The sequence below is a fragment of the Grus americana genome, chromosome 4 (genome assembly GCF_028858705.1).
Source record: "Grus americana isolate bGruAme1 chromosome 4, bGruAme1.mat, whole genome shotgun sequence".
NCBI classification, from domain to species: Eukaryota; Metazoa; Chordata; class Aves; order Gruiformes; family Gruidae; genus Grus; species Grus americana.
In genome coordinates, this window is record NC_072855.1 from 18,564,254 (window position 1) to 18,582,259 (window position 18,006).

General features: G+C 36.3%; 1 protein-coding gene across 2 annotated transcripts in view; it reads left to right on the forward strand.

Annotated features, from left to right (window-relative positions):
* The window catches only part of SLIT2 (slit guidance ligand 2), a 268,226-nt gene that overhangs the window by 182,108 nt on the left and 68,112 nt on the right, over positions 1-18,006 (forward strand). For both annotated transcript variants that reach the window (XM_054825079.1, XM_054825078.1), the window contains exons 10-14: positions 13,532-13,603; positions 14,260-14,331; positions 14,829-14,900; positions 16,778-16,921; positions 17,050-17,213. In XM_054825079.1, the coding sequence (XP_054681054.1) occupies positions 13,532-13,603; positions 14,260-14,331; positions 14,829-14,900; positions 16,778-16,921; positions 17,050-17,213 (524 nt within the window). The remainder of the gene's footprint in view (positions 1-13,531; positions 13,604-14,259; positions 14,332-14,828; positions 14,901-16,777; positions 16,922-17,049; positions 17,214-18,006) is intronic.

Genomic DNA, 18,006 nt, shown 5'->3' on the forward strand with positions numbered 1-18,006 from the left:
AAGGTTAGCTTTTAAAGTAGTACTTTGCAACTGTTGCTTATAGCAACCCCTTGAGATTAAATTAGAAAGAATGATTGTATCCCAGAAAATAATTTGGTTTTTCACTTATCCCTTATGTGATAATGTTGAAGGTATGCCAATGGTAGCTGACAGTAAACATTTGCAGAGATGAGACCATACTGTCACAGTAGCGTTGAGAATGCTGAGGAGCGGCTGAACGCAAGGCAGAAGGGTATAGTGAAACTGTATTTCCACCACCGTTGTACAGTTCCCACACACATGGCTTTATTATCTTAATCACCGTTTTAAGCACATGCTTTGGCAGGAACTCCCCAGTTCTCAGGGAGAGAGAGAAATGTGCTGGTTCCCTGTTATTTTCTGAAGGATGTACAGGCTTTAACAGCCAAATTATTATTTTTTCACTCATCTTTATAATACTACCACCACCAGATTCTTGTGTACACCACAAGAAAATTGGCATTATACTTCTATTTTACATGTGGCAGGTGTTGTCCAATCTTTTCAGTGCTTTTCCATATTTGAATCTTTTTCTGCATTTTCAACTGAGCATTTTCATCTGGTTTTCTAAACATACTTCATTGACAGGAACATTTGAAAAATCCGTAATACTTTCAAATTCCCTTACTCTGGACAAGTTTCTCTGCCCTACAATGTTGCTGTCACCTGTTTATAGGCTGTATTTGCAGAATCCAGTGCTGAGTACTACCAGCCTGTCATGTTACGCTTCAGCCAACTTCATGGTCCGCAGACACCTCTGGGGACTCTGTCTTTCCTGCCTTTTGTATTTGCTTTATTGTGTCTCATGTGAATCACCTTTTCCCATGAGGCTGACATTAAACGTTTTTTGTCAGCTCTGTATAGAGATGCTTAAAATTTGACAACTTATTTTGGGGGATTTCATTTTTCCATCCATTTCTGCCTCTTATTTCTTTGTTATTATGTGTATAGCAGGTTGCCATTAATAAGAATATAAGCCATATTTATTTTTTGAAGGTCCATAATCCCTTTTTTTTTTCCTGAGGCTCTTGTGAAGTTTGCCTTCAACACATGCTTATGATGTTTTGCTATATTCTCTATCGATTTCTTCCATCCTTTCTGTCAATGGGAAGCCTGACCTCATTCAAGTCCTCAGTACCCTATGAAGCACTGATTTCTTCCTCTTTGCCCAACACAAACTTCCTTTAGATAAAATGTTGTCTGATCTGCTTCTGCATGAAAATAGTTTGTATTTGTTACATTGGTAGTCCATCTGGGACAATGCTGCATAAAATCTAAGTGGTAATAATGTTGTTATTCTTTGTCCTTCTAGTGTATATAATTAAACTGCAGGTTTAAAGTGTACATTACATGTTGACAATTTTATGCTTCCCCCACGGTTGATAAATTAACCTGCATCTAAATCATATGCTAAAAAACCCTTTAAATGGAATATTGAATTTCTTAAATATTGCACATTGGCAGTTTCAGTTGAGTAAAATTTTGCATGTTGAAGCTCTGAGTGAGATCTTCTGGGAAAAGTAAAAGAAAAGGCGTTCTGTTTAGAGGCTAATGGCATGGGTGTCATGACTTTGCATTGCCTTCATAGTTCTGCTGGACAACTGGTTTGGGATGACATTTTAAGACAGTAGGACCTGTCTTCTCTGCTGATGGCTACTGCTTCTGTAGCAGAGCTGGCAGGGAGACTCTGTGCCTGCACTGCACTGCAGCCTCCCTGTCTCTGAGCTTGGTGTCATAGCATAAACACTGAAGAAAATGAGTTTGCACTGAAAGCTGAAGTGGTTGAGGAACAAGCAGGTGTTCTGTGCTGGTGGGAGCAGGAGGAGGCAGAGCCAGTTGACGAAATGCTGTTTCATTCCAGTGCAGTTAGATTTATTGCCGAGCGTCAGTGTGTTGCTGAGAGGGTTTTGTCGTACCGCTCTGTCTGACTTCTTGATTGGTACAGAAGTCAGTTGGCTAAAACTAGCAATTCCTGTTGCGCAAAGTCAATTAGCAGGCAGTGCATTGTCTGCCAAGTGCCTCTTGGGAAGATGCCTTCAGTAACAGGACTGCTTATCTCCAGGTAGCTGCCAGTGAAAATGGAAAGAGAATAAAGCCTGTGGTGGTCTCTCTTTTTCCCTTCTGGTGTGATAAAGCTCAGAGCAAAATTAAGTATTCAGCATCTCAGTAAATGTAATTCTTAATCTTTATTGACTTAGTACAATTGTAGCTGTACCAGTTACACCCTTTCTGCAAAATTAATTCTCTTCTTTATTATCTAAATAAACTCACACACAGCTAAATAAGAACACCTAAGCTTTTCTTTTCAGGCTCTGTCCGATCAATGTGATATTATTTGAGAAAGAAATATTTCATATTCCATACATATCTTAAAAAACAAAGAGCACCAAGACTCCTCGAGTTCCAGTGCACTTACTAATTCTACAGGAAGGACAGAAGTAAAAAAAATGCACAGATGCACCTGTGCCTCTGGGCCAAATGAAAAGGTTTCATACTATGAGTGACCTGCAGGAAACATTTGGGGAACTTTAAAATATTTCCCATAGCCCTATTATTTCAATGTCCGTATTGTAAACATTGTGAGGCAAAACAAATTGCCAATAAATGTTACCTATTAATAGTCTTCAAACTTTTGTATTTAGAGTGCCTTACTTGAGCCTTTTTCCATTGACTTAAGCAAAGCATGATATATTATTCATTCATTAGAAGCATCATAATGAGTTGATTTAGATTCGTTGTTTAAACCTCTCCCCTTTTCCAGAAATTCTTATGGGATGCTTTTTCACTGGCATGTTTGGTCTACTGAGCTTAACCAACTCCAGGGCTCTAATGCACCTAGCGCTTTCCTCCTTTGCCATACAGCTCATACATTAAAGGCATTAAAGGTCATTCTTAAGGTTCAAAACTATTACTTTAATTGGTTTTAGAAAGTATAGCCTTTCTAATGGCAATAGCATTTATCAGCCTCTATGCAGACATTCCTTCCACATTTTAGTTTTTCAGCGCTGTTAATCTCTTTTCACTTGGTCGCATTTTAGAACTCATGTTCTGCGTGAAAATTCTTTGAGTGATCAGCAGAAGTAACTCTGGTTCCCTTCGAATAGAGACTTTTTGGCACGTGTTCAAACAGACTATCAGAAACCTTACAAAGAGCCACCCAGCAGCAATTCTATTAAAGGTACTGGTACCTTCTTTTAAACTGGTGAGTAAGTGACAGGCTCTTATTTCAAAAGAAGAGGCCAAAAAGCCATTAATGAGCTGGACTACCTCGTGAAAATGCTGCTCTTACATTCTTCTGCTTTTCTCTTCTCTTCTGTGGCTTGAACTACCAGTCAAAGTGGTTCCAAAACCTCTTTCCTTACTGTAGTATTCTGAATAAAAGAAAATAAATACAATTGTAATAAGGGTTTCTAAGGATGATGTGGGGGGAATTACCTGCTCTGATGACCACAACTTTGTATAAATTATTATTTAAGCAAACAAGAATGGCATTAAATAGATTTTTTTTTTCATTTTTGTTTATATTAAAACCATTTCAGTAATCAAGGGAAGGACCTAATTAAATTTGCTTCATTTTTAGAAGGGTAGCAGTCACTGCAGTGGTGTGTTGGGGAGAAGGAGGGTTTGCTGGAGGGGAGGGTGACTGGAGGGTTGCCCCTGTTAACTAAGCAACAGTTGTATAAATAATTTTATCCTTTGTAAGGGGCAGAAAAGACCCTAAACCACATAATATATGAAATGAAAAAACCATAGAGGAGTCAGGAATTTTAACAGTTCGCCTTCATAATCCAGTGTAGTGAAAAGTCAATGACTTCTTAATTACTGCGGCCTTCAAGGTAAAGTTGTTCTTTCTTGTGAATGCAGCTTTCTAATGTTTGAATGCCAAATCTGGAAGCTGTATGGTTGTTTCATGATAACTTTATTTACATTTCCCATGATAGTTTCCTAATTTGTCCCCTCAGTCTTGTTTTGTCTAACCTTCCTGATTTCTACTATTTTTCGTGTTTTCATCTTTGGCCATCTCATTCGCCCTTATACTTTGTTTTCATAAGCCTGTTGATTAATGATTGTGTATTATGCCAAGCACTCAACTACATCTTTGTGAGCCCTGTGATATTAAGCAGGATTAAAAGCTCCTGAGATTGCTTCTCACAGTAACACTCAAATTATATTAAAGGAGAAGGGGGAAAAAAACAAAGGGAAAGGAAAGAAAGGGGAAAAAGAAGAAAGAAAGGAGGGGAAAGGAAATGAGCTCTGACAGAACTGAACTTGACAGATAGAGTTTAACCAAGATAGAGTGACGAGTGACCTGATCACGCCGCAGACACTGGGGAAGTGCTTTGCGTAAATGCGGATTTTTGTTTGAGAACTGGGAGATTTATGTGTGTATCTTTTACAATCTAAGCTTGGCACGTGTGCAGTTTCACCATTTCTGTCGTCTTTTAAAATTCATCCTCAGCTAAAAGTCCAAATCACAGCCTTAAATAAATAGCTATTGAACAGAGAGACTTACACTGAGACACAAAAATGCTTCTAAGGATGACCCTTTACAGAGAAAAGTCACTTGGGAAGGGTTTAGGCACATTTATTGAAGACGGTTCAGACTCACATAGCAGGAGAACTCTGAAACGTCAGAGATAAGGCAGCTTTCTCTATTTTTAGCAGCTCAAAGTGTGATTCGCCTTCTACAGTAGCCTGACAGAAATGAGCGCAAGCCCTGCATCTTCACAGCTTGAAGGGAATGGGTCTGAACGCTGAGGGGAGGATGCAATAAGTTGCAAGACACTGAACTGATGATTGTTTTTCAGTGTCTGCATTTGTTTCTGCTTTCTAGTTTAAATCAAAACATTGGCTTTTAAGGACTTATACGGAATGTTAGCTCATAAATATCATTTGCCTCTTAAACAGTTAAGCTGTCAGCCACAAGTCCTGCACATCCACTGAAGTTCTGGAAAGGTTTTGCCAAGTTGGTTTCTGTAAATAGAAATATACATATATTTCAATACATAGTCATTAGTCTTGTTTCACTGTGTATTGTTAAGATTTTTAGTAGGTTGCAAGAATCCTCTATATCTTTCTTCTAGAACCTTCCATTGCTTAACCTGTATTAACCTTCCAATGCTACCCTACATAGATGGATCTTTTTGTTCTCACCATAAAATGTTTTACAGCCATTTCATTATTTGTATGGCTCTTTTTGAAACTTTTCTGATTTATCAGAATCTTTTCTTAATTCCTGAGATGGCAAATGCATAGAATAGTGCCAGTGTATGCAGATGTCAAGTGAAAAGATGATGTGTACTTATGGATACAAAGATTAAAATTATTATAATAGTGTTCAATTCCTTATGAATACTGACACATACTTTGGTCAGTAGGAAGCCAGAAAAATGTGCCAGATTTTGAATTTTCAGAAATTGCTGGATTGAAATAAAGTGCATTAAAAGATACGTAACTAAATACTTTACTATTTGGTAAATGCACCTTTGACAAATTAATATGATCTGAATAATATTTTCTCAGCTCTTAATCATAGAATTGTAGAATGGTTTGGGTTGGAAGGGACCTTAAAGATCATCTAGTTCCAACCCCCCTGCATCTAACGTTCCAGGCGTTTGAGCAACTTCATGTAGCTGCCATGTTTTTAAAATTAACTTTTCTCATATATGCTTTTCTTCACCTGTACTTCATGTGTACTTTTCTTCAAATCTTCTCTTATCTTCTTCCCTTCCCAAAGGTTTTAAAGCCAGTATTTTTAAGACCAATCCTGACTGATGCATTGGACTTGATACTGAAATGTTTCACGAGTGGACTGGGGAGGCATTCTGATTTTTCAGTGAAATATAGAGCTTTTGCTTCTGTTTTGCTTAAAAGTTACTGCATTTTTTTATGTCCAGAAGCTTATATCAAATAAAAGTCCGTGATTTTTGCATGCAATACTATTAGTTACAATGTATTAGTTGTATGCTTATCTTTTCCCTAGAAGTTTGTTCAAAAGAATTCACAGGAGTATGGCTTTACATATAGAGGAGGACCAAAAAAGAATCCCAATAAAATGGAAATATCTGGTGCGAAATAGCTGACATGAAACTACAATATTAGGATCAATATACACTGTGACTGAACTTTTCCATATTCTTCAGCACTTGGCCCTGTTTAATCTATTAATGCAAATATGGCCATTAACTTTGAAAATCTTTGCATGAAAATACTACTTCATAATTTTACTAGAAAGGTTTTATGGCTTGCCACTCCCTATCATAAGTGACAGTCAGTTTAGACTATTCATCTGTGTCAAGGATGTGAATACAATTCTCTTTATATACCTTTTTTTTTTGATGGTGGGAAGGTCACTAATTCTTAGCAAAACCAGCATTTGTGCCCATTGCAATATAAAACAAAATGGTTTGTTTGCTTTATTGAAAATGTAGGTATTTGTTAAAATCTTAACATCTTTCATATGATGTATGCATAGAAACATACACTAATTACATGTGAATAACGAAAAAGGCATTGTCTGTGAGGCAATGTATTGAATAAATATGAAATAAAATTAGGTAGAGGAATCTGTTGAGGTATTAACTTCTTTACCTTAATATATTTAATTTGCCAATACAGATTTCACTGAATTACATTTAAATTTATCTTTGGGATTCCTACCTTAATATTTCTCAGGCAATATATTCCATTTGACTGCTTCAAATATAGATGATTTTGCTAATTTGATAGCTAATCCCGTCTGCTTAACAGACACAAGAGAAATGATTTGTCATGCTCTTACTCAAATATCTTCCTAATCTGAAAATTACTGGTAAATCATGTGGCTTTATGCTTTTTTTTTTTTGACATTCTTATGTTACTTGTCAGACATAGTGATTTTTGTAGGTAGAATATTTAATCTGTTCTTTATTAGCATGCGTTCTATGCTGCATTTGTTCACATCTTTGCGTTTCTTCATATCCTGGTATCCTCTTTTAAAACCTAATTAAATTCAGAGGACAAGGGATAATTTCAACAGTCAGGAGGACATAGAGACACAGAACGCAACTGGACAAGAAACGTGAAACCAGTGCTGGTGTCCAGAGGTGCTGGAAGTAGGTACTGGCCAGAATGAATGCTGTTCCACCTCTGGGAGTTCTGTGCAAGTTTCTGGTGGGTATTGAAGTAGAAGAGGCACCTTGAGGGACCTCTCTGCACTCTGCCAAGGGAAAGAAAATAACTCAAGCATGGAATAAATGAATATTTTATACAGCATGAAGGGAAGCTGGAGAAGGCCCATCTAGCTCTTCCAGCAAAACCCTCATAGATCTCTGACAGCTGTGCCACACTCCAAAGGTGTTGTTGCTCTTAGATTTTATTTTCACGTATGGCTCTTCACTACTGATAACTTTTTCTCAGCAATAATGTGAGTGAAGTTACTGTAAAAGAAACTATGGATACTGATTTTTCACTATTTTGTGTTTCATCATCAATGAAATGCTTTCTTCATTATTTACATGTTGCTAAATACATGGTCCAGTAAGCAGCTGGTCCAGTAAGCAGCAACCACTTACGAAAAGTGTTCTCAGTTAAAAAACCTCATTGACATTTTTGCGGCAAATTTACAGTGTAAGTCCGGGTGGTGTTTAACAGGCAGTAAGGACTCCTGCCACCCTGGCTGTCTCGCGTGGCGATGGAATTCTCAAGCTAGTGTTTCTGCTCAATGAGAACAGGTTGACAAGTCACTGCTTGTGATGAGCCAAGACAGTAGTAGGATTACATCTATTTTTGTGAACTTAATACAGTTACTCTGAATAGCTCGAGTAGTTTTTTAGTACAACAACTCTCATCAAAAATAGGCTAATTAGAGAGGCTTTAACTTGACTCTGGGTGACTCAGGCTAATTGCACTGGAGCCGCACTCTGACAGATGCCAAAGTACTGAGCAAATAGTTCTTAAAGAAGTGGTGCATTTTGCCTACAACCTGAATCTGTAACAATTAAGGAATGTAAAGCCTATCATCATTAATGGTGCTGTAGGGTTCAGAGCATGAGACGACCCTTTCTGTGATGAAAAATTAAATGAATACAGGTCTGGGACTTGCTTTTCAGTAAATGTGATGAATTGTTTAATGGCTTTAGAATGACAATTCTTGTTACTTTTTTGATGTAATGCAGACTAAGAAGTCGTCTGTCATTTACAATCAATCCCCTGAGGAAATATTTGATAGAACAATTAGACTGGATGTTAACAGTTTGGCAAGCTTTAGAGCAACATTGACAGTGATTCTTTATATGCAAACATTTAGGAAACTGTCAACCAGATTTATTAATACACAGAATTAAAGCCTGAAATTCTAAAGTGCAAGTAATATAGTCATTCAAAATACATCTTTTGTTTTGTTAGACATGGATGATATCACAGATTTCAACAGAATTCTTTTGCTGCTAAAGTTAGAATTGACATTTAGTGGATATAAGCACTCCGGAGGTGCAGTTGTTGAGAAAGAAAAAAAGGTACTTTGTTTAATAGCCTGAAGGATTCCTGTAGCAAAGGGAGACCATTACTGTCTCCTTATTTTAAAAACAAACAACAAAAAACCCACCAATAATCTGGCAGATGTTGCATATGATGAGAGATGTGTTGGCTGTGTACTGCAGTTCTTCAGATTCAGGAGCTGCACTGAATCCCATCACTGAAATCTATTTTCTGTTTTCTGACAGCTGTTTTTGCCATTTACTTTAAAAGCAGATGGGGAAAATGCAGAGAAGAGCTGTCAATTTTATTACCATGTATAATCAGCATCTGTGCGACACATCAGACTCATTGCACAGCTTACACTTTCTTCTCTGTAGTAAAAATACTTTTGGGGTTTCTTGACAGGCTTCTTGCAGACTTTTTGTAAATGAGTAGATGCTGGAATTAAAAGTATAGATTAATTAATGGCTAAAACCACTATCGTATTGAGTGAATTTACTTAAGCTGATAGTTTAATTATAAAATATATGGCTAATTTGCTGCTCCATACACAGAGATTTGTGTTTTCCTAAGGAAGAACTTTTATTTTATTTTATTGTTACGAAATACATTTTTAAGATATACCTCTGACCCCTTAACGTGCCTTTAGGTGCAGCACATCTCTGTGCAGTATTTTTTACCTTTCTATACTGAGCAGGCTTAGTATATTGCACCCCATCTGCATGATTTAAAATAAAAATGATTCTGTAGAGAACAGGGTGTTCTTCATTCCCAGTCTGCCCACTTTCCTGGTGCAGAAGTCTTTCATAGAAATTACTTTTTAGAGTGGGAAAATAAGCTAGTTTAAAAGTGTCAGTATAAATAAGCGTGTTGTCTGTCTCTGTAAGTGCGGAAGTAGTAATCAGTAATGGTGTGCTTGCAGGCTTATAGCAGAGAACAGCATCCTCCTGGAAAGTGTCAAGTGATTTACATGTCACGGGGCACTCTGGGGACCAGGTGGGAAGAATCTGGCTACTGGCTGGGGACCTGCTTTGATTTGATTTGATTAGGTTGGAAGTCACAACCGCAGAAGCACCTTTGTTTCTTAGAATAGTAGGTGGTTGTACATTATGATGTCTGCAGTGATAAGCACGGGGAAGGGGGGCAAAGATTTAGAAACAGAAATGTTCACAGTACATTTCCTAGATAGGAGAGATTAGGGAATAGTGTTCAAAAAAAGGTTTCAACCAATTTGGCAGTGTTAAAAGACAGTAAAACACTTATGCATTGATGCAGGACTTCAAAGAAGTGAAACACTAAAAGGAGCAGGAGACTTAGTATTAAGAGCATTAATTAGCGTTTGTGTGGGGATGGGCAGAGTACTCCTTATACATGAGGCAGTGCAAGCTTTGATGAAGCATGTACTTAACTGTCTTCCTCCATTCTCTTATTAAATATGCTACTAAAATTGTGGCTTTTGAAAAAGAAACCACCAAGGCACTGTTTATGATACATAGACGATCCTTCATAAAAAAGAATGACTTCTGGGATGACTTTGAAAGGAGATGTTATGCACAAGATTTAATACAAGTTGCATGGAAAAATACGGATATTAGCTTTTTGTTCTTCTCTAATATAATGGTACTTCTGCCCATGTCATTTGGCGAGCACTTAATAGCTGCTTTTTTAGGTAATAGATAACTACAACCCATCCTATTCCAGAATTAAAACTGTTTCATTTAATATGAGGAATTAATATAAAGGACAGTTTTTAATTACTATGGCGTTTATCAGTAGAATGCAAATTTCCTTTAGATATTAGTCTATCTGTGCTTTGTGACCCTGGAATATATCTAATTAGATTTTCTCTGGAATAGTGGATGCAAATTTGCACTCTCTAAAATTCAGCTGATTCTAGGAAGATAAAGCAGAAGATTAGAGGATAACAGAGCTTGAAAATGTGAATTTGATCTACTTTCTTTACAGACAAAGTGGAGTATAAAGAATTTTTCTTCTATATTTATATAATCTTATTTTTCCTTTCTTATACTGATCTCATTTTCTAAAATGTGATGGGTTTAAGCACATACATGTTGGCGTGAGTTAAGGAAAGACATACTTAGATGATCCTACTATAACAAATCCTTTATCCAGAAGAGCTTGTAAATTTATCCCAGTACTGCACAGTCTGTCTATTAGACTGTAAATTTCTCAGTAAAAGGAAGTGTTAGGTAAAGTCGACATGGAGTTCATTTTACATGTCCACCAGTGAATCGGTAGTTCACTCTATTAGAACTGCTAGAAAATTAGCTTTCAGAAGTATACTGTAGTAGGACTTCTTCAGGTTTTGGACCCATCTAATTTGTGGACAAATTAGACAGCAGTAAATTAAATCTGCTATTCCATCTTCTCATAAAAAATGGCATACATTTATCCTGCAAGTTACTCCAGTTTGTAGAACTAACATATTTTTAAACTAAAAGAGTAAACTGGAAAATACTTTGTGTCTTAATTTAACACCAGACCTTGTCTTTCTCAAGTAGTACGCCATACTGTGCTTAGTTAAGTAAGAGCTTTATATGTTTAAAGACAGGTGAATGTAAGCTGGAGCCCTCCAGCACTAGGTTACCTCATGGGCTAGTAAGCAGCATTTATAAATGAGGCTTGTGACAGCCTCGTGGGAGCATTGCCACGGCAATGTCTGTCTTTCCCAGATACACGTAAGAATTGTCCCCAGTGTCTCAAGTCCTCTGCTGTAACATGGCCTAATCCTTCCCTGTCCCTTTTACTGCTCCCTCCCCTTTCCAGTCCTCTGCATATGCCCTGCGTGTTTCCCTATGCAAGAGATTTTTTGGCTGGTTTTCAAAGCTACACACCTGATAAACGTGTGGTCACGCTATCCCTGGTGGTTAGGCAGTTGGTTGCTGCCAAATAGAGTGTGTAACAGGAATGGATGGATGGCTGCCATTCCCTTCATGGCTGGGTTAATTTGGTTTCTCAACTCCTTCCCGTTGCTAAAATAAGGAAATTTTTAGAAATTTATTATCTGAAAGTGTTACCTCTCTTTGACCTTGCCACCTGAGTAGAAAACTATCTAGGTGATAAGCATCTTTATTTTCTGGGGATGATAAGGAATCTTTATTTTCTGGGGAAACTAAACTGAAAATGTAGTGTAAAAACAGAAAATACTTGGGTTTGGTCTAACTTGGTGTTGACCTTTAACTTAAGCAAGTTTTTACTTAGATGTTTGCCTTCTGCATCTACTCAAGTGCACTGGAGAAGAGTGACCTTGATCCATTATCACCTGGTCAGTACTCCCGGTCTGATGCAAAATGTGTTTCATGGGTCCAAAAGGCTCAGCGGAGGCGAAGGAAGTATGTAAAAGTGTATCGTGTTTATGGAAAAAGTTAGCAGTCTTGTGCCATGGGATTCCCTGCAGTGTTTAAACTATACCTGAAAACTGTAGCAAGGTGGCAACATTTTCCTAGTTAAGGACTTTTTTTAAATATGAACCCTGTCTAAAACAGCTCCAATGAAGTGAGATTTTCTATGTGTCAGGAAGATTTTTTTGAGGCTTTTTTTTTCTTGGTGTCTTTATAAGCCATTCAAGAACAAATTATGTTAAGGTAAAGCATGGTCAGACTTAAGAGATTTTGAGTATCAAATGTCTAAATATCTCCATCTGAACAAAACTTCATGGAAGCAGTAAAAAAAAATCTTTCTTTAGTTCATCTGTACTGTAATCTCTGGAGAAACTTTACAAAAAGAAGTAACTGTTGTAAGAATTGTTTCTTGGAAAGGCTTACTCAGAGTCAATATATGAGTTTATTAGTTACACCGCACACTCAGCAACTCATATGTCTGTCTATCAGAGCAAAAGTGAAACAGAAGAGAGTTAATAGGACAAGGGTAAAAGGAAAAAAATAGGCTAATATTCCTGTATCTAGATTTAAAAAGGCTTTTTGACCTTAGATTCTGAGTCAATGTCCGAGTGATTTAAAATAGTGCAGTAAAATCTACAGAATCGAAATAGTTTTCTGGCATTGTCTTTCTGTACTTAGATCACAGTAAGAGTTGATACCTATGCATGAAAGAGGGAAATAGAAAGCTTGTTAGATCAGTATGGTGTATACGTTTGAATAATACTGCCTTTTCCTGCTGTTCCTTTTAGTCTAAATAGTTTCATTCCTTATGTCTACATAATAGAAATTTTTGCAATGCCATAACCATGAAATACTGTGATGTGTGAAGAAGTAGCTTCTATTTTAAATGTGCTTATTGCTGAATCTGTTTTGACTTGTTGGCAAGTGGGCCATAGATATCAGCATAGATTTCTCAAATGCAAAGCTCTGGAAGTTCAAAAATTCTTGGAAAACTGTTTCCATCAGCAAATTCACACTTTGCAGTATGGCAAGTTTCAGTCACAGTCACTATACATACAAAGCAAACACGGCCAGTAACATAAACTACAGTCTTAGTTAGAAGAAGTTGGAAGTACGGCTGTGTAATCCTAGTGTTATATCTTAAAGAAAATGTGTTACGTACTGTATCTAAAGAAATCATGTGTGCGCCTTACTGCAGGTAGCAACATATGTTATTTGTTCTATAGAAATATTCCTCCTCCCATTCTCATGGTTTGCATACTTGAATAATTAACTTGCAGAAGTCTTCGGCCATTTCTAAATAAAACTTACTATAAAAATTGCTGTATGTGAATAATACATTGGGAGTCAACACCAACACAAATTTGAATTTTTTAATGACAATTCTTGCTTAAATTTTACAAAAATCCTGTGTGCTCTGAAAATACGTTTTCTTTAGAAACAAAACCAAGATTGGGTCTTAATTTACAACGTTACACTCTATAGGTTAAAAGGTTTAGTTTTACAGACAAAACCTGATTTTTTTTAATGAAAACTGAAGTGAAATGACCTTGTTTCTCACAATAAAAATTATACTGAAAAAGAAAGCAAAAATAGCCTTCTTTGTTAAAGTCTATCCCTTCTAGTTTGTTATGGCTTTAGATTGCTGTTGGGCTTGGGGTTTGTATTTTTATGTTGTTGCTGTTCTTTTGCAGACGGTTAGAACAAAATTCAATCAAGGTCATACCTCCCGGAGCTTTCTCACCATATAAAAAGCTTCGAAGAATGTACGTACCCAATAATTTCAATTTATTTTTTTTATTTTCATATATATATATATACACACACACACATACATATATATGGATATATAAAAATAAAAAACAAGTCAAGGTCATACAGAGGAACTGCAGTCAATTTGTGAGCATTTAAGAAAGTTTGACTGCCGGAAGATTAACTGATATAGCAGCCTGATTATTAAGACCATATAGCATCTTTGTCACATCAGTAATAATTGTTTTTTACCAAGTATTGAAATTATTTAATATGGTTCTACATAGAAGCAGTATGTTACTAAAGTTAACATTCTATTAAAAAAATAAATTAATGGGGATAAACCACTGTTATTTCAGAATACCTTTGAGGCTGTATAGTGCTGTGGCTATAGCAGAGAATTCTTTATAAAACGTACTTAAGCAATTAAGAAAAGTAAATCTTTTTGTCTTTTTTTTTTTCTCAAGCATTTGAAAGGTCTATTTTAAACCATGCATTTTGTTTCAGTGTACTGGCAATTTTAGTGGGTTTTTTATTAAAATTCTTAGGCAGTATTTCACATAAATATTTTAATTTGTCTCTCCCTTCCATGCCTAATTTTAATTACATATTATTTTAAGGTTGGCTATTTTGAAAATAGATTAATTGAATCAAATTTCATTTATTTCAGTGACCTGAGCAATAACCAGATCTCTGAAGCAGCTCCAGATGCTTTCCAGGGCTTACGTTCACTCAATTCTCTGTAGGTATCTGTTTGACAGGTAAAAACAGAAGCAAATTCCTCATATTCTTATAGTGAAATTATTTTGGATTTTTGGCACTCTGTAGAATTTTCATAAATGGTAAAAATAATTTCAGAATGTGAGAATGTTAATTGGATATTGTAACACAGCTGGACACTGAAAATGTCTTTTTTTTAATAAATATGTTCATGGCAAAGAGTTGAACAAAATCAAACATTTCCTTTATTCCCCAGTTAGTTGTTCCTACAAACAGCAAATGCACTTACCAAGGTCCCTTGGTAAGGCTGTAAACAGTGAGGTGCTGATTCTAAAGAGAGCTCTTTGGGCAACACACCTTTGGGGAAAATGTGTGATCCTGCTACCTCACAGGACCACAAGGATAAAGTTGTTGCCGTTAAATTCCCTTCAGGAAAATGGAAATTTCTTAAAGTCAAAATGCCGTAGTATATGCCTTTCATAATGGCAGCTTTGTTTGCTTTATTATTTCCTGGTACAGTGTCCTCTATGGCAATAAAATCACAGAACTTCCAAAGGGCCTGTTTGAAGGACTCTTTTCTCTGCAATTGCTGTGAGTATTTTTTTTAATATTTATTCTATTTTGGGATAACTCAGAAGGGTAAACTTGATGAGAGATATATGCCTGGGGAAGAACTGGCAGGAAATCCTGTATGTAATATCAGAGTATAATAAAAACAAATTATGTTAAAGCCAAAGGAGTCAAGACTGTTGTAGGCCAGCTTGCCATTCATCCACAAATTTGATCCTATCTCAGTTAATGTCGCAGCCTAAAATGATTAAAATGAAACTATTCCCTTGTGTTGAATTTATAAGGAAAAAACACGTAAGATATGACGCTGTCTCGCCCTGTAAATGGCAAATATGTATAAAGTTGTGGGGGACCCACAGAAGGAATATTTGTATGTTTTATACAGAGAAAATATGTAGTGGAAATGCTGTGTAATTGTATTTCTAGTTGTACCCATGGAAGAACAGAGTTGTAGTACAGTTTCATGGAAGACTTTTAACGTTTTCTGATACTCTCCTCTACAATTCTTTGAGTCTGTGAACTCCAGCTGCTATTTCGTTTAAGACTTTGGAAATTTCCATGTGTAATCTTACAAACCATTTCTATTTAGATTTAATCCTTGCAATAAAGAAGAATGTCATGGTGATATGTTTATCATATATTGTCAATATGTAGCAGAAGAGGCTGGGCACTAGTTGTACTACATAAAAGAAATTTGTGGAATGGGCCATAATACAACGGTGGTGTTTTTGGAAGAAATTGTCCCAGAATAACTGACTTGTTGATTTTAAGTTTCTTCTTAAATAATGATTACAAGTATTTAACGTCCAGACTTCATAGTGTAGCTATTGGAAAAATGTGAATTAACAGCTTATTGAAGATGGCGAAACAGTAAGTAAATACAAAGAAAATGCAAGTTCTAGCACCACCTAGAGGTTTACATTTTGATTTTTGTTAGTCACAAACTAGTATAGTAGGGGGGATATGCATTCCTGCTTTTCTGTAAGGAGATTTTAATTACAAAAACATATTTCAGAATTTGTAAATAAAAAAAAAAGAAGAGACGTCTCTGAACTTCTGTTTATTCTGTATTAAAAAAATATCCATGGCTTGATATACTTTGCATAGACAATACATTTCAGTCTAAGTAAATTTCTAGTTGTGTGGTGAAACTGTTTATCAGAGCATTGGTTTCCAAATCCACTATTCCATTCCATTTCTGGCTGGATGTGGGGAAAAAAATAAAAAATACTTGGTTTTAAAAATGCATCTAGTTGAATGACATTATTTTTTTTCCTCTTCAAAAGCATGGAGGAGTTGGTTTAGATTGGCTTGTTTGTTTTAACTTTAGAAGTCCGGGAGGTACAGGGAAGAAAAGGTTCCCTTTGAAGATGGAGAGGAAAAAGGATCCAAGACAGATTTGGATATATTCCATGCCACCAGTTTTTACTACAACTCTGTTAATGCGGCAGCATGCTGATTAGTAACATATAATTAAAAGTGCCACTGCACATCTCTTCCAGCTAATGAACACAGTGTTCCGTTCCTTTTTTGTTTGTTTATTTGTTTGGCAAAAGGAACTAGTTTTCCTTGCCGATACTTGATTTTTTAAGCTTGTTTCTTTGCACAGACAAATACCACACACACACGTTCTACCACCACATACCAGAAATGTGATTTTAGCTGAACAAACCCACACATTTCAATTCCAAGGTGCAAATATTTAGAAATAATTTCAGAGCACTTAAGTAAGGTATTTCAGTTCACTGAAATCCCTTATGTCACTGTCAATTACTGTTTGTTACTGTATTTCTTGTTCTGGTTACAAATGCGCACAAAGAATTATCGGTGAAAAACGCTGAAGCTGCAGCAACACTGAGCAAATTCTTTCAATTTTATAATTGTCTTCCATTAAACAGATTATTGAATGCCAACAAGATCAATTGCCTGCGAGTTGATGCTTTTCAAGATCTGCACAACTTGAATCTTCTTTCTTTGTATGACAACAAGCTTCAGACCATTGCCAAAGGCACCTTCTCACCCCTACGTGCGATTCAGACCTTGTATGTATGCTCTTGTTTATGGTTGGCTTTAGTATGACTTCATATTCTACAGTGTACTAAAAATATCGGGAACTGCTGAGACCAAAGGGAAACAATGTGTGAAATTACCGTTTTTTTCTTCATGAAAGGCATTTGGCTCAGAACCCATTTATCTGTGACTGTCATCTGAAGTGGCTGGCGGATTATCTTCATACAAACCCCATTGAGACCAGTGGTGCCCGTTGCACCAGTCCCCGCCGTCTGGCAAACAAAAGGATCGGCCAGATCAAAAGCAAGAAATTCCGCTGCTCAGGTAACTTTCTTAGTCAGCTGCTATTTTTCTTTTACTGGCAAAAACAGTGGTTATAGAAGTTCTAATGAAGGCAGCTGGCTCTCTATGGAATTATTAAACATTGCAGAATCTTTTTTAGTTCTTTGACTGAAGGGGGGAAATCATGGAAGTCGTAGACTATGGGATCATGGAACATTACTATAGTTAACACATTTGGCACTATTTCTGAGTAGCATTAAATCTAACAAAAGAAATGCAATATATAATGCTTCAGCATGAAGTGCTAAAGTTATTCACTACAAGTATCACCAACATAAATCATTGTGTAAAATTTCCACAAGGCTCTGGAGTATGTGAAAGATCTAAAAATTTCTAGCTAAATATGGAAACATGACATATTCATTTTATACAGGGAGCTTACCTCATACTGAAATTTACTGTTTTCTTTTTCTAATCTTATTCCATTTCCTACTTACATTTCTCTAAATCCTAACTTTTGTCATATGGTATCCAGCTGTTCCAGGTGCATTTCACATTCTACAATTTATTCAGTCTCAAGTGCAAATACCAGATGAGAACTGTTTGTTATCCGTGTTCCGGATACGTTTATGACTATTCACACTTTGTTGTTTATCAGCTCTCGTTGCGAATACACATTTTTTCACTTAATTATCTGTAGTTAACTGTAGTCCATACTTAATCTAATAAAACTCATTCTTTGCTTGCTGACATTCAGGTGCATCTTCTATTTTTTTTCTCTTTATTTAGCTAAAGAACAGTATTTCATTCCAGGTAGGTTTGGCTCTGCAGTAAG